The sequence below is a fragment of the Vanacampus margaritifer genome, chromosome 20, assembly GCF_051991255.1.
Source record: "Vanacampus margaritifer isolate UIUO_Vmar chromosome 20, RoL_Vmar_1.0, whole genome shotgun sequence".
Lineage (NCBI taxonomy): Eukaryota > Metazoa > Chordata > Actinopteri > Syngnathiformes > Syngnathidae > Vanacampus > Vanacampus margaritifer.
The window spans coordinates 5404156-5422260 of record NC_135451.1 but is presented as its reverse complement, the minus strand read 5'-3'; the positions used below and the strand labels follow the sequence as shown (position 1 = coordinate 5422260).

Sequence of the window (18105 nt, the reverse complement as noted above, 5' to 3'; positions counted from 1 at the left end):
ATAGAGAGAGTCTGACATAGACTGGCATGTCGATCAACCAATAGGCGAATGGTTCAAAACAAAACACACTTAGTACCGCCCTCTCATTTAAATAATATTTCCTTATGCATTTCATGCTGACATTGTCTACAGCATGAAATAAATACGAGAGCAGAGTGGTTTTAATAATTAATTGATATTTGATTCTATTTATATATTTATTTTTGTACTTTTTTCCACATTTAGTTTTATATTTGTACTAGCTTGTTTTTATTTTTGTATTTATTTTTACTTTTATTTTTCTGTGTATATATAAATATATTTGTTTATATTTCTATTTGGGGGCGGCATGGTGGCTGACTAGTTAGCATGTTCGCCTCCCAGTGCAGAGGACATGAGATTGAGTCCGGGCTTCGGCCTTCCTGGGTGGAGTTTGCATGTTCTCCCCGTGCTTGCGTGGGTTTTCTCCGGGTACTCCGGTTTCCTCCCACATTCCAAAGACATGCATGGCAGATTAATTGAACACTCCAAATTGTCTATAGGTGTGATTGTGAGTGTGATCAATCCTTTTGGTGCGTCAGCTCACCAGTTGCCATGAAGCACTTGGAGATGCCATATTCAGTTTTCCATGCCGCAGAACACTTCCTTGTCCACTATCAGGACTCAGAGGGTCAAGTATTGATGACATTTGTGCAGATGGAGCAGCAGTTTTTCCTCATCAGCTTAGCAGTACAAAAAAGGAAATTCTGAAGAAAAAAAAACATACACACATACACAAAGCCTTATTAAATCTTCCTCTCTGGATGATTTTGGAAAGATAATTGGTCCCTTGTGAAAGATCAGACAGAAAAAAAAATATTTATCTGTATGTGCAGGTAGAAAGCAGAAACAAATGAGAAAGATGTGTGCTGCTCTCTTCCCAGAATATGTTATATAAAAATATATATATATATTAAAAAAAACATTAAAAAGGTGGTGGTTCCTCAAGTTCAGCACTGTGAGACTGTCGCCCACTCGTTGTCGACGGAGTGGAAGGTGCCATCACAACACGCATGCAAGGTGCAAATGGCGATTCATAAGGCGACGGCCGACGTACCATACAAGGGCCTCCTCACCCGCACGTACCACAACGGCAAGACCAAGAGGACGGCCATATCGGGCACCTTCAACGGCGTCATCTTTGTAGATGTGGGAGCTGTGATGGAGTGCCTGCACATGATGACCGTGATGTGATCTTCTTGGGAGGCAAGGACGCACCATCACATTGTTTTCTTTTAATAAAGTGAGCCTGTGGACTTCCAGTTCCTTTGTTGCTCTCCAGTTTTTGCTGTCCAGCTGCACCGTCCATGGCCGATCAGCCACCGCGCGTTACAGTATGAAATTCAAATATGGATGAATGTTTTATCAAGCACACCACATATAAACAAAATAACTATTACAGCAAATCTATTATTTTATACAGGTGTTTCAAGTTCACCACTTTTTTCAACATTTCAAATATTGACTTCTCAATCCAACACACTTATTTGTAATGAAAATACATCTTTTTACAGTATTAACACTAATATTTCTTATAAGTGTAAATCAGCGACTTAAATGTCTTGTTTCTACGCTAGTTGATTCCTTTAATTAACTTTTCTGTCATCAATACAGGTCACAAAATGACCCATATAACAAGATTCAATATTATACTGTATCGTAAAAGAAAAAAATATGACATTCTAAACAATTCTTATTCATTAAACAATTCTATAGATTAAATCCCACTTATAAATTCTAAAACTGCAGACGGCTTTCTAGAACATTCAAGAGTGTACAGTAGTATCCAATTGAAGAAAGATAAAGACAAAATACAACTTTGCTATCAAGACTTCTTCTTTTTTAACACCTTATAAGTAACCATCCATCCATCCACCACATCTGGCTCCTTTCAACGGGGAGGAGCAGCATCTTGACCCCGGGACCCTCCCAGATGACCGAGCTTCTCACCCTTTAAGGGAGATTCCGGACACTCTACATAGGAAACTCATTTCGACCTTTTGTATCTGGGACCTCATTCTATTGGTCACGAGCTGTGGGTTGTAACCAATTGAACGAGCTGCCTCAAGCCAAAAAGTAAATGTCTTAAGACAAAAATTTGTTTTGGGGCCATCCCATGCGCTGCTCTGTCACTTGAAGACAGCAGTCTTCAAATATTTGTCTTACGATGTCTTGATGTACAAAAAATGTCTTGAGACGTCTTGAGTTTGGTTATTAAGACATTTTAAGACAAGACACGTTGATTGCTGGGTAAGGATTTGGACAATTTTCATTTAAAAATGCCGCCAAACAATTACTCAATTATTAAAATAGTTGTTGATTAATTTAATAATCGATTACTTAATCGATTAATTTTGACAGCTCTAGAACGTGTTAAATTTAGTATGTTACGGCTAGTTCCAGCAATGACTACCATCGTAACAAAAATTTTGGTTCAGTCGATTAGATTTTGATTCACAAGAGTTCAGTTTGAATCGATTTTTCCCGGTTCAATTCACTTCAGTTCAATCCAATATCGATTAATTATGGAACATCAATTCTTCTTAAGCATCAAGGATGTGATTAAAAACTCAACAAATATTAAAGTAAATTTTGCAAAGGCAGGAACTGGTCAAATGATAGTTTATTAATGAAAGTAACATAAATTATTGACATCAGCATGGATGTGTCATGTCTGGGAAGATCTGGTTTTGGTTGAGGGTCCCGATTGGTCCTGAGTGGGTTCCTGCCCTTCCGTGGGTTGACCAACCCGGGCCCTCAGCCACTTGTGCCTGGCCCCAGGTGTGGCTAGTTACCCAATTAGTGTGGGTGTATTTAGTTCCCGGGTGATGATCGGTCCGTGTGGGATCATTGCTACTTGTCCCGGTCACCCCCGGGGTCTTGTCTGTCACTTTGGTTTTGTAGCTTTTCAGTTCCTTGTTTATTTAGTGCCAACCAGTTCCCCGGTTAGTGTTTTCTGTAAAATAAAGCACGCCAGTCTCGCCCGCACTCCTGCTGTGGTTCTCCTGCCTCCCTGCATTTTGGGTCCTCCATCTCACACGCCGACAGACACCACGCCGCTCCGTGACAGGAACGTAACAAAAGCAATTGAGAAGAATCTTTGCAGTTGTGACTGTACCGACTCTTTGTTTGGGAAAGGAACTTGGAGTGAAGCATGTGGGACCAGTTTTGGGATAGATATGTGCTTTTGCTAATGAACAGGTTTTTTTTGTAGTAGTAGTAAAAGTTTTGCACAAATGTAAGTCTGTTTGGCCAAATAAGCTTGCAGTTTTGAAAATGTCATCTCAGTTAAAAGAAATGTGCCAAACCTATGGAGAAAAACTAACAGTGTTGGTCAGTAATTAGTTACTAGTAACGCTGCGCATTACTGTAACTTAGTTACTTTGTAAAATAACTAATACTCTAACCGTCTAACACATTACTTTTTGTAAATACAGTAACTCAGTTACCGTTGCGGTAACACTTTATAATGAGTACACACTTTTAAGCATCAGTTAAGCATTAGGTTAATAGTGAGTTAATCATTTATAAAGCATGTTTCTGACATGAATAATCATTAGTGTGTAGTTAATAAACACAATCATAAATGTGTTACCCATCATTAATAAGCTCATCTATAATGTGCTCAATGATTGCATTTTAATGCTTTATGAATGATAGAATCAGCATTTCTAGATCATGTATTGCATCATTTACTAATCAGCTATTTAGGAATTGTCATGTTTTTTTAAGATCATTTAGAAGGTAGGCGGGGTTGGGGGAGTTTGTGGCGGGCGCTCACTATTTTTCAAGTATGTGCTGATTTGAAGAACCCATTTTTCTTTAATCGCTCGGTTCCTTAGAGCCCAATATTAGATTTGGCAGAGGCATCTTTTGTTGAATTAGTTATAATTCTTTAATGAAAAATATACAATTTTCCTCCTGTAAAAGTCATTAAGCATATCATTTATACATGTATGTAACCCAGCCATCAACATGTCTTAGGATGTCCTAAAATGTCGTAAAAAAACAAACTCAAGACGTCTTAGTGCAATATGCATATGTAGCAATTGTACTACAATAAATCCCTGTATGGGAAAATAAAAGCCTAGCAAAAAACGAACTTCACTGTTTGCATCTACCATTCAGGATATTATCTCATTATCGTGAATCGGGACTTACAGAAGCTATGTTTACATTTCACAAGAATATTTTTTTCTTGAGTGCTTTGCATTCATTTCATTGCTGATGGTTCTGATGAGTGATGATGCAGACCAATCTTTGAGTAGTACTAAAAAATACCTTATGAGAGAACATTTAGATTCACATTCTTACTGGTAAAATCTACTTTAAGATCTTCTCCCACACCTATTTTATACTTGTTGGTACACCACACACTGCGATATTTTCGCTGTAGAGGAAGAAAATAACGTGAAAAGTATGCAGCGAAGCGAAAACGTCAATGTGTTCAACATACTGTAAGTGTGGCAACGCAAGTTGGACGCCGCGAGCGCACTTCTCTCGCGAAGCATAGATTTATATGAGTACTGGAGTAAGAGTGCGCATGGTGATGTGATGAGCGCAGGGCTTCCATACTATATGTAAATCCTTGGATGAGTGACGCTAACAGCTTTTGGGGATTAAAAAAACAACAACTTCTCCCCTCCTTGTAAAATGAAGGAATAATATTGTAGTATTGTTATATTACCAATAGATGGCGGTGCTGCTCTGTGCTAAGTTTGAAAGTTTTTGTTTATAGCTTTAACACTATTGCTTGCTGTGCACACAGAATGGAATAAAACTGAGATTTACTGAGATGCACAGGTATATTATTATTGTTATTGTTATTGTTATTATTATTATTATTATTATTAATTACAACTACTATGATTATTAATATTGTTATTACTGTACGTCAGCATTAAATACTAAATCATATGTACTGTTTTTGAGGCTTTAACACCCTCTTGCGGAAGTCGTTTGCAGGAGCAGAGGTGACAGGTGGTTGTTATGGTGAAGCATTTCCCTGGAGGGGCTGGCCGTGGCAGGAGCAGCGGGCAGCAGCTGACTCACTTACACACAACCTCGCACAGGAGCCCTCCCCCTCCTCGCTCACGGGCAACAGCACAGGTAAGATGCTTTTTTGGTAGTATTCTGAGTTCTACTTTTACAAAGTAAGCAGGCGGTTAGATTGTTTGCGTAAGTACGTCTCCGCTACCTGGCTGCTGAATGTAAAGCTAACCTGCGTCTCTTGGATGCTAACATGGCAGAAGAATAAGGACAGACGACTTTAGCGAAACGTATTGGGCAATCTAAAAAAGTTGGCCGAGGGAAAGCACAGAACGCACGTTCGCTGATTTTACTCCCTCGCGGTCTCGATTGAATTAACGAAGTCGAGCAAGTTGAACGAACCGCCAAATGTACCTGTCCGACAAGCCACCTGTTCCGGTTAGCTAAGCTATTCGGCTGCTGTTATCCGTTATATGTAGCTACTGCTTATGCCTTTTTTAATGCACTAATAATGGTAATCTATCCGTCATTCAGATCAATTTATCATGACAATAGTTGAACGTTTCTTTGGAAACTCATTTTAGTTATATGATGATATTTAACGTCACCATGTACAATGAAACAATTTCATATAGTAGGCTATACACCTATAATAAAAACAAACAAACAAACATGAAATGTCATTACACTGATGCATAAAAAAATAATGATTAATTGTGCATGAATCTTATTTTAATATTAAAAAAAAATCATAACTGTTGACAAAAAGTCACTTTCAAGAAGCTGACATCTCAAAGTTTTCACACAAAAATGACTCAAAAGAGATCTCCCCTTTGCAACCTTGATCACAGATCTGAATATTTTGCCTCAGGGTTTAAGTAAGCTTCATGTAGTTGTGTTTGATTTGGGTGTGTCACTGAAAAAGGCTCAACTACCTCACACACGTTTTAGTTATGTTAAACATAATCAATATTTGCATTCTTGTCAAACCAGTCCTCCAAGCTCTCACTCATATGTACACTACCCATTCTTATTCAGGTATATACAGTATGGAATATACAGTATGGTACATACAATCAAACATTTGCTAATTTCACTAGTGTACAAATGAATTTAAGTTTTGCTGGCAGACACACACAGGCAGAGTGTTTATGGTGTCAGACCTTGGAGGAAATCGTGTAAAGGTCAGCTGACATTTCAACATTGTATTGAAGTTAAGTGGACCTTGGTCTACTTTAATCCTATGAGGAAAGCATAGTGTATCGAGTAAAAAAAATTCTTTTCACATGAACAATATTTGTTTTATGAGTTTTTATTGGAGGTTTTAGATAACAATGTTGCAACAGGTGGTTTCGTCGTACTGCATATTGGTAGTTAAAATAAAAAAATGAACTGCTGAGAGTATCCAGTGGAGGAATGGAAGGATTTTAGGCTTACAATTTATCTACGATAACACTGAATTAGTCACAGTATGTTCAATTTATTAACAACGTGTATATAAAAATGTTGTCACTGTCCAACAAAAATTTGGCACTATATATCAAAATTTGTCATAAAAAGAAAAATTCTTATCCAAATAAAGAAAAGCTTCATGTTTCAAATAAAAGAAAAACATCGCAATGAAGTCACAACCAGGTAAAACAATAATAAGCCTATTAACAAGTTAAAGTACACTTTTAGACGGTTGGTCAACTGTAATGGACTCCAAGAAAGTTTTAGTTTGCTATACTTGCATATGATTGAAGGTTAATGTAACCGTATCAGCGATGGGGTATCGCGTCTGTCGCAAATTTATGGCACTGCTTGAGCCAGGAGCATGGATGTAAACATTGCACATTCCACTGCATTTTAATGTACTGTCTGTACACAAAAGCATTGTACATTCCTTAAAAATTTGTTTTACTGCCACTTTGAATGGTTTTATCTTTAATCAATTGATTTTCCTTATTTTAAATAGGTATATAAAATAAAAAGACTATTATGAAATACTATTTAGCCCATTCCAAAGCTTTTTATATTGACAATAGTAAATAATAGTATATTTTCCAGAATCCTGTATCATCTTTTGAAACAGTTATGATGACATTAGAGTTTTAGCCCATGCTGCTGACTCACACAAACACGGTCAGTGTGTGATTATTTGGTAAGCAGATTAGCTCACTTGGCGTCCGCCCGAAAATCATTCAAGAATCATCCGTACTGAACTCAGCTTTGTTTCATCCAACAGCTTAGCTATGGCAATCCACAATGACTGTGCCACGCCATTTCATAACGAAAAAAACACCTGCCTACTCCCAAATGTTGCCACATTTAAGGCCGGAGCCAATCCGGGATTTCAGCAGGGCTTTGTTCCTGCCAGTTCAGTTACCGCCCTCTTGCTGAATGCTTCAGCAGCGTGTTAGTATGTTCATAGTGCCCTATTCATTGCCCTCTTTGAATGAAAGTGTATGTTCCAGAGCAGCTCTGGACTCCCCCTCCTGTTAAGTCATGAGGTGGAAAAAGTCCACAAATGTCAGATTGACCCAGGAATATTTGAGCTGGCACTGAATATTTGCTCATATTTCTCCAATCAGTTTATAGAAAATCATTAAATTAAACATTCTCAACTAGTGGTGCGCAGTACGATGCCAGGGTGCGTGTGACCTCAGGGAACTTCTTCTTCTTCTTCTTCTTTTTTTTTAAGTGTATTTGCACCTCCTCTACAGTAGGTAGCAGTGGCACATTCATTGTCAGAGCATACAGAAAGAATATTAGCTTATCTGTGGAGGTTCACTTTTATAGACAAATTATACTATTTATAGTAGGTAAAGAGTTGGGGGCCGCAAAATATTTTCTTCTTCCTTGGGGGCATAACAAAAACTAATTGAGAGACCCTGCATTAAACCCATATTCGTATTAATATTGTATCTGAAAGCTATCACATTGACTTGACATATGCTTCTGTTTGCTACAAATGTGGGAAATAAAATGTGTACAATTCAATACCTTTAAATGTAATAAATAGGCCTTATACCCTCACGACCTATTGAAGCCAAGCAGTGACCCATCAAACACCAACACTGATAAGTCGTCTAATATACCCGCATATCAACAACTAATGATCAGCCACAATGGGCTTTCACTGGTATCAAATAGAACACTTACGCCTCTGGAAGCGTAATTAGAATCTTATCAGGCCGATTCTTGAGTTCCTTGACTGACTTCTGCTTATTTGACTTATTTGACACACTGTATGGATGCTTTATTTATTATCATGGCCAATGTACTCCTGTTTTAATTTACCAATTGTATCTGGACTTACACCGCTAACACAGCAGTTAATGTTCCTGTGGGGATTTTCCTTGTTTCTCCAATCCTTTCATCCTTTAAAACTCCTTTCAAACCACACATAATGTTGTTTTTCTATCTTCTGACTGCAAATAGTTTTCCTCTTAGCCTGACAGGTCTCCTATGGACTGTGAATTGGAAATTGTGACATTTACCTGTACGAAGAGCACAAACATAAATGGTAATGTTTGGCATAGAGGTTTTTTGGGAGTGGGGCTGGGTTCAGCCAAGGGTGTTATGTTAAGCTGTTGCCTCAATCTAAGGAAATCCTTACATTCTAGAAACAAAGGGTGAGAGGGCAGCCACCCTTAAAATAGTACCACAATGTTGTAAAGGAGCAAATGACAAACATTTGTGTCATGCCAAGGCCGCTTTTTTACTCTATCGCACTGCATGCCTCGAGTTGACCTTCCTCTCGGTGCTGTGTCTAAATAATATATGAATAGCTGAGAAAGGGCCAAGTGTGTGTGTGGGTCGCAGACGTGACTCGGTATGTTACGCTAATAAGAACTTGCTTGAAGCATGCCAGGCTATGATGCTGCCCTGTCTCATGTCTTCGACCAGGTTCGGCCCACCTTACATCTGTTCACACCTCTTCAAGTCTTACCTTGTGTTTAGGATGCCGGCAAAGTGTGTGTTGGGCTGCAAGGTGTGTCAATCATTAATGACGAGTCCCACCATCTCGGGTTTCTTTCGGGAGAGGAGGGAGGAGCTCAAGAGTTAAAATTAACAAGGGTAGTGCTTGTACATTGTACTGTAACATGCCAATTAAATGAACTGTCCCTTCCTTTCCACAGTTGCATCCAACGCAGTCCAGCCAAAAGTTGTCCATCTGATCACCAATCACCACCAAAGCACTGCGTGCATCAACTGCAGTTGAATACCTGGATCCACAAGAGATTTTGACAAACTAGCCCAATCACCATCGATATGAATTACAAGCTCAAATGGAACATCTAAGCTAGAAAGAACTTGGGACAGTGGGTCACTGGTCAAGCGTCACATCATTAGCATGGAGAGGAGGACTGACGATCAGTTGCAACCCTCAGCTCGACTGTTTTTGCTTTTTGACACTTTTTTCATTTTTCCTGCCATGATAGACGTTTCAGTCTGAACGATGGGAAAGAGAAGAGACAATGCAGTCATTCGATGTGTTGCTCCTTTCTGCAACCATGGAGATATCTGTCATCTGATTCCACTCCAAAAGTTTGAATCAGTGCATATACGTATTTTTTTCCTTTAGTTTTTCACGATGCATTCACCCTCACCTATGCAATGTCATAAGAGACTAGTGTAGGACCTATGCTTCAAAACAACTAAAGACCACCGAAATATTGAGTGACTATTGTGGCATTATGGCTGCGGACCACGGCGAGCTGCTGGCTGAGATGTCCACCATTGGCCGTCTGAGTGCCACCGAACGCCTCAAACATGCCCAGAGGCGGCGTGCTCAACAACTGAAGGCATGGACCCAGATGGAGAAGGATGCAACACGAGGCTCTAAAGCCAAAGCGGATAAGAAGAAGAAGCGTACAAGAAAAGTGACCTTCCCCAGCGCCGTCACGCTTCTTGATGCAGCTGCACGCAATGACCTGGATGAGGGTCAGTAGACGCATATTGGTCATATGCAATCATTTAAATAAGATGTAGTAACTACATCAGGTAAAATTTGGGTTAAAAGGGAAGTCGACCTTAAATATTTCTTGACAATAATATATGTGACCTTACTAGTCTAAACATGACATTCTGATTACTATTACATTTGTGGAATATGTGTTACAAAAATCCAATTTTTATTTTTTTTATCCATCTCAGGGGGCGGCCATTTTGCCACTTGCTGAGGGCTCAGGAAATTACCAATCACAGCTCACCTGTTTCCTGACGCTGAGCTGTGATTGGTTGTTACCTGAGATCTGAGCAACTGTGATGTCATTTTCACTCGACAGCAAGTGGCTAAATGACCGCCTTCTGATTTTATTTAAAAAAAAAAAAACTACTGGATTTTCCTGCTAAACTCGTATTCCACTAATGCAATATTAACTAGTGGGGCTGCATAGAACATATTATTGTCAATAATTTTTTTTTTTTTTTGGGGGGGGGGGGGGTGTTGACTTCCCCTATTTCTGTTTTTCCCCGCAGAGATGGAAAATGATGTGAAAACACTGCAGAGAAATCAATGTTTTCAAGTTGGGCCCGCTTAGCGAGTAGCAACATAAGATGGCCGCCGCGCATACAAGTAGTTCCTGTACTCAAAAGACCAAGATTAGACCCGATAGGGTTTATATGCCCATATATTCGGGTTAGAAAAGGAGTAACCCAATGGGTCTTATTCGGGGTTTTGGCACGTTATTCCTTCAGATCAACTCTGGCCATTCAAAATACAGTGACATGTGAAAGCACATCCTCACTTATATGTTGTCATGCAAAGCCTGAGAAGACATTGATCAGGTATTAATATTATGAGTAAAAACTGAATTAAAGGAAGACATGTATAATTGACACAGACTTTAATTCTCTGACCGTCTTTGTCTTCAGTGTCGTTTGTCAGGTGCAGGATCAAAGCTAAGAATGGCGTCAAATCCTTTAAGTTCATTGTTAGCTTGAACATTGACAAGCATGTCTATTTATGGAAGCTTGACTTCTACAATGCTTTTCATGTAAGGTTTATGTGTATATCCTCTAGTGAGGGAGCTGCTCAACAGTGGGGTGAGCCCTGATTTGGTCAATGAAGACGGACTGACTGCTCTCCACCAGGTAAAAACACAGCATCAGTCTGGATCGTTCATTTGGATTGTCAACTACTAAAGCCCACACATGTTTTATAAACAAACTCTAAATGTTGAACAATCTAAACATTTTGCAAGTGCCCTTAAAAGTGGTATTCATCTGCCTGGCACTGTTTGTCTTTATTTTGTCTAAACCTTCACTTATCTTCATTATACAAACACTCCGACTCCTTCCTAGAGTTTTTGTTTAAAATGAACATTCTTCATGAACAAGTTCAGTAAGATTCCAAGGACAAGGTCATAAAAATCCTGTTTTGTCTGATGAGCTCCTCTGTGAGAAGCACTTTGCCACTATTGTTGTTGCTATGACAGCAGCATATTTTCCTTCGTTAAAATGTCTGATGTTCACACACATGGTGCTTTATTTTATTCAATTGCAAAAACATAACATAACAATTTGTTTCATGCAAATGACCACCTGTCCTGTCCTGTCTTGTCCTGTTCTGCCAGTGCTGCATAGATGACTTTGTGGGCGTGGTACAGTGCCTCCTGGATGCCGGTGCCTGTGCCAACGCCTGTGATAGTGAGCTATGGACCCCGCTGCATGCTGCTGCCACCTGTGGCCACACTGGGCTGGTGCAGCTTCTTATTCAGGCGTGAGTTGACCCGATGAACACTTTATCCTCTGGCAAGTGACTCTTTCTGGTTGAAAGAATGAAAGAAAAAAGAAAAAAAGAAATTAGTATAATTTTTTTGGGACATTTATTTTAAATTTTTTTAGTTCAAATATTATTCAAATGAATTAATGATTTAGATTTTAACAATTAAATATTCCAAAAAATTTGTCAGAAAAAGTTTTTTAAAGAGTATATTTAAAAAAGTAAAAAATAAATCATTTAAAAGTAACAATAAAATTCCAGGGCAGCACGGTGGCTGACTGGTTAGCACGTCCGCCTCCCAGTGCAGAGGACGTGAGATCGAGTCCGGGCTTCGGCCTTCCTGGGTGGAGTTTGCATGTTCTCCCCGTGCTTGCGTGGGTTTTCACCGGGTACTCCGGTTTCCTCCCACATTCCAAAGACATGCATGGCAGGTTAATTGAACACTCCAAATTGTCCCTAGGTGTGAATGTGAGTGTGGTTGTTCGTCTTTGTGTGCCCTGCGATTGGCTGGCAACCAGTTCAGGGTGTACCCCGCCTATGCCCGAAGCCAGCTGGGATAGGCTCCAGCACCCCGCGACCCTTGTGAGGAAAAGCGGCCAAGAAAATGGATGGATGGATGGAATAAAATTCCATAAATAAAAATACCATAAAGCTTCCCCAAAAATGTCAGAACGTTTCTTGCAAAAAAGGTAGGAAAAATGGCAAAAAATAGCCATAAAATGTCCAAAAGCGAAGAAGAGAGGCAGAAAAATGACCATATGTCTATAAAATTGCCAATAATGTCAGAAATTTAGAAAAGTCTAAAAATGTATTTAGAATTTACAACAACAACAAATTCTAAAAAGGGTTAGACTACATACATTAGACTAACACTAACATAATGTTTCCTTTATCACAGTGGACCCCAACCTTTTTTTCACCACGGACCGGTTCATACATGTCCACAACTTTGGCGGACCGGCAACCCAGTGGGTTGAGGGTGGGGGGGTGCTTGGCTGTTCGTCGGCTGATTAATAAAAGGCTACGACAACAAACGCAAGTCCACTACCATAACAAAGGTAACAAAACGCGACTGAGATGATTAGCATCTTGACGTGTCAAGAGTCCGTCGTAAACAGAGAGAATCTGGTCACTTTTCAAAATAAAATATTTTTAAGCCTCGGCTAATCTATTAACCGGAAGTACAGTAAGTTTTTTTTATTCTTTCAACTGTGCGGCCCGGTCCAAAGGTGCCCACGGCCCGGTACAGGTCCGCGGCCCGGTGGTTGGGGACCACTGCTTTATCACACTCTTCAAATGTTTTGCGTCTCCATACAGATTGTTGGTTATTTATTTGGCCTAAAATGGCTCCTTTGATAGGAAAGCTTGCTGACCCCCTGGCCTAAGCAATGCCAGTAAGGCTTCTGGTCACTCTAATCCATGTTTCCTCCTTTTTGTGTGTTATGCACCTGCAGCGGGGCCAACCTGATGGCAGTCAATGCTGATGGAAACATGCCCTATGACCTCTGTGAGGATGAGGCCACTCTTGAGCTCTTGGAGATAATCATGGCTGAACAGGGTCAGAGACGGGTCAAATAATATGACATTAACAGTTACACTGCCGTTTTATTTTATTGACTGATAGCTAAAAACATAATTAAGATGAAGTCTGTTTGTGCAGGAATAACACAGGCCCGTATTGATGAATGCAGAGGCGCTAAAGAGGCGGCAATGCTTGCTGACATCCAAGCTCTAGTTCACAACGGAGCTGACCTAAACAGTCAGGATGATAATGGGACAACACTGGTGAGAATTTTCTTTCCAAATTGCAAATATTGTCCTCCAAAGCTCAGTTTTCCGTTTCTCCACTTAAAAAAATGCATCTTGGTATTGATGATAGTGTTTGTTCTTTATATCAATGTAAATTATCTTGTGCCACTTTTTGTTGAACTTCTAGCTGCATATAGCATCTGCCAATGGATATCTGTCTGTGGCGGAGTTGTTACTGGAGCACAAGGCTCAGGTGGAGGTAAAGGACTGTGATGGCTGGACGCCTTTGCATGCTGCCTCCTGCTGGGGACAAGTCAGTACTGCAGTCTTAGAAACTTCATCTAGAACTCAAAATATACAAGAGGAAATAATGGTTTGTTTGTACCCTAGATTCAAATGGTGGAGCTGCTGGTGGGCCATGAAGCCAGCTTGGACACAAAGTCTGTCCTGGAAGAAACTCCCTTAGGCATGTTTTATTTTTTTTAATGTAAAACATTCATCCTTGTCGTTTTCGTACTTGTAATAATATCTGAATGTTTTTAAAGATGTGTGCATGGATGAGGAGGTCAGAGCCAAACTATTGGACCTCAAGCACAAACATGACGCCATCATGAAGAGCCAGGATCGTCACAAGGGCACCTTGCAAAGGCGAGCTTCTAGTACTGGCAGCAGAGGGTAAGATTAGATGTTCGGCTCCCTGCTGGTGTTGTTGGATAAACAACTTCTGTCTGCTTTGTCCGGACAGGAAAGTGGTTCGTCGTGTCAGTGTGAACGAGCGCTCCAGCCTGTACAGGCGGGAGCATCACAAAGAGGCCATGGTGTGGCAGGAGAGGGGCCGTCAGCCTGAACCACAAGATGACGACGAGGACCGTCAGACTGACAATGAGCTTCATCAGCAGGTGAGCATGTCATTTTTTAAGAAAAAATATGTCTTGTCATTAAAATTGACAAATAATTTAATGCTGTTTTTGAAATAAATCCGGCCATTCCTCACTGCTTCCCTTCATTTTTTCCTTTATCCACTCTCTTTAGTCCTGTTTTCGCCTCACCCACATTATTGAAATAGCACAAATGAAAATGACTAGCTCCTCATTGCAGCTGTCTACAGGTCATTTTCTATTCTCATCCTCCTTGACCTGTGTGCGACCTTTGACACCATTTCGCACCTCATCCTCCTCAATCAGCATCCCCCACGCCGCCCTAGATAGGTTTCATTCATACATTAAAGAAGATACTCAGTTCATCCAGCTAAAATCCTTTTCATCCAACCCCTCCCCGGTCACTTCAGGTGTGCCTCAGGGCTCTGTACTGGGGCCTCTGCTTTTCATTAGCTAACTCTTTCCCCTGGCACAATTTTCCATACATTTTAATATTCTCTGTACCACTACTATACTCTACTCCTCCTTATCAGAAATGAACGACTGATTCTGACCTTATTCCAGTACGCACTCTCACATCCTCCTCCTCCTCCTCCATCCACCTGACCGTTCCACCTGCCCATTTTAGCATCCAGCTCTGAAAGTCATTGCCACCAGATCTCCATAACTCAGTTTTTTTTCATCGCTTTTAAATGTAAACTCAAAACCTACCTTTTCAATTATGTATGTAGATTTTCAAGATTTTAAATGTTGTTTTTTATTTTATTTTTATGTTATTTTATTATTATTATTATTTATTTACAGTGTCCTTGAGAGTTAAGTAATAACATTTATTATTATTATTATTATTATTATTATTATTAAATTCTAACGTTCGGGGTTCGAATATCGGCTCCAGCCTTGTGTGGCGTTTACATGCTCTCCCTTTGCTTGCTTGGGTTTTTTGTCGGCTCCTCCAGCTTCCTCTTAAATTCCAAACGCATGCCTGTTAGGTTAACAGGAGACTCTAAATGGAAAATAGATGAATGCATGCATGGCAAGAATCAACAATTGAGGTGTTTGCCTTTCCCTCCTGTAAAATATTTTATTCAAGGACTGCTCATATTCCAAACAATTGCCTGAACAAATTAATACTGCGTTGCTTAAAAGAAACAAGCGGAACAGTGGAATGAAAAGATAATGCAACATCAGACTTTGACCGCTGATCTTTGTTGATAAATAAGAGCATGTCAGCATGTCACTTTGAAAATCCCCACCTTGAAGATACCATGGTTGACAGAATATAAGCATATTCATATAAGGAAAATCACTTTTTCATTTTATTGTATTATTTCCAATAAAATAATGAAGCAAAAATGAAATAATTGGATACAAATAAATGCATTTGAATTAACCAACCAATTGGAAAGAATTAAATGAGTGTAACAAATATTATAAGACTCTTGATAATATAAATGTTTGATTGTCCAGATTATTGCTCGTACATACAAACATCAATAATTTTTCATTCCTTACGTTTTGCCATTCAGGCTGGAGTTGAAGCCTCGTCACATGCAGATGAGCCACAGGCTGTCAGCGATAGCGTGTCAAGCCTCGGCAACGGCGGGACAGCTGTGTCTTTGGCCTCCTCCGTGCCCGGAGAGCAATGGAGCGGCGGAGGTCGCATGGACCGCAGCGCCTCCTACGATCTCAACCCAGCATCAGCGCCCGTAGACGACGAAAGCTCAGACAGTATGACTCGGGAAAAATCCCACCACACGTTGGCCGACCTGAAACGGCAGCGGGCGGCAGCCAAGCTCAATAAGTACCCGGCGCCTCCGCCGCCTTTGACCCCACCCATAGAAGAGGAGATCCCCTCTGCCACCGGGTCCGAGGTGACAAGTCCTCTGGCGCAGCATGGGACACGTAACACAGAGACGGCGGCGTCCCCCAGCCAGGTGTTCTTCACACCAGCCAGTGGAGATCCCCCTCTACTGAAACTGAGAGCTCCCGAGGAAGAACAGTCCACCAACAAGGAGCCTTGCTGTAGACTCATGTAGAGACACAGAAGATGGACACTTTTTACTCGCATGGCATGAACATTCTTCATATCATGTGTCTGTCATTTAGGCCATTAAGTGTTATCCTTACGCTTTCCCATGAGTTGACTGCATGGTCTCTTCTTCACTTATCCTGTGCTCTTCACATAAGCCTAAGAATGATGTCAATGTCGTGTAAATCGACTGAAGCTCAATGACAAAGTAGCTTGTGATTTATTATTATTGAAACTATGATCTTTGTGTTGCACTTTCTTCCAGAAACTGACGGTACATGTGCTTTACAAGTTGTATTCACCTTTATAAGATAACTAAACATTTTATGGTTGGGAATTTGTAGTACTGTACAGAATCACCATTCATACAAAGTTGTAAACAAGGACTGTTACCTTGCATGATTTGTTTTCAATTTTTGAATTAGCCTTAAGTCTATATTTAAATTTTAATGCTTAAGTTTGTAAATGGTATTTTTCTCAAAAGTGTGATTTACTGTAATTTATAATTAAATTCACACCTTATTCACGCAACTCATCGTATATTCTTTGAAAGCTTCACAATGATGCTATCATAACATTTTTAACATTACTTAAGGATAAACTTGGTTTTCAAGTGAATTAACACATGCCAACTGATTTGTTGGAAATCATTGAGATATGAGTGACCCAACGTACGGTTTTCCCAGATACTAGCCATTGTTCAGCTATTTGCTTTAACTGGCAGGCGCAACTTTCAACTTAACAACCAACCGTTTTATTTAGGTTTGTGGGAGCAGAAAGGAATTACACATCTCCACCATCTCTTCTCAGATAATATGTTTATATCATATACATCCTTGCTCCAAAAATACAATATAAAAAACGGAAATTTTTTACATTATCTACAAGTTAAAAATATGATAAAGAAAAAAATTCCAACACTTCGGGGTACGCTCCAACCGCCTGTTTTAGCTAAAGATATTAACAAGCTTTCTCCGACAACAACAAAAAAACTTTCAAAAATATATAAGTTACTTTCGTATACTGATAAAATGTCTTTACCCATCTCGAAATGGGAGACAGACTTGTCTATAGCACCGGAATCTGACTTTTGGATTCAAGTTTGTGAAAACGCATTTAAAATGACAAAACACACAAATTTACAACTTATCCAATATAAAATTATTCACAGAACATACATTACTCAATATATGATTAAGAAAATGGGACTCTCAGACTCCGACATTTGTCTCCAATGTTTACAAAACACTACAGACACTTATGTTCATGCTTTATGGTTATGTACTCCGGTTATGTATTTCTGGACTAAAGTCTGAGAAAAACTTCCCGCTATTTTGGACTGTAGGATACCTTTATCTCCAAACTTGTGTTTGCTAGGTGACCTAACAACAACTGACTTACCACATAAACAATTTCAATCTACACTTGTACCCCTTACTATCGCTAAAAAAACAATTCTTGTTAACTGGAAAAATAAACAAACTCTGAATATCGACCAATGGTCTAACCTCCTCATAAATCACATTTTAATGGAAAAAATATCTGCCTCAAATAAAAACCAAATATCAAAATTTATAGAAACATGGTCTACGTATATAGAATTTTTCAACCTAATTCTGGTTACTTAATTCTGTCTGTTAGCGAGAGCCACTACATCGTGATAACTTACATTGATGTTTCTGCATTTGGCAATTTATTATTATATTATATTATTAGTATGGGATTTT

At 39.6% G+C, this 18105-nt stretch overlaps 1 protein-coding gene across 2 annotated transcripts; it reads left to right on the top strand.

The window, feature by feature from the left end:
- The first annotated feature begins 3538 nt into the window (after window positions 1-3538).
- Window positions 3539-16909, top strand: ppp1r16a (protein phosphatase 1, regulatory subunit 16A). Of its 2 annotated transcripts, XM_077555099.1 has the most exons (12): window positions 3539-5127; window positions 8953-9069; window positions 9132-9936; window positions 11018-11088; window positions 11571-11716; window positions 13174-13277; window positions 13380-13504; window positions 13656-13781; window positions 13859-13934; window positions 14014-14143; window positions 14214-14367; window positions 15876-16909. In XM_077555099.1, exons 3-12 carry the CDS (start codon window positions 9690-9692, stop codon window positions 16383-16385), a joined length of 1689 nt encoding a protein of 562 aa, XP_077411225.1. In that variant the 5' UTR covers window positions 3539-5127; window positions 8953-9069; window positions 9132-9689; the 3' UTR covers window positions 16386-16909. The 2 variants fall into 2 exon arrangements, with proteins under 2 accessions (XP_077411225.1, XP_077411224.1); XM_077555098.1 differs by lacking the exon at window positions 8953-9069.
- Window positions 16910-18105: the final 1196 nt, after the last annotated feature.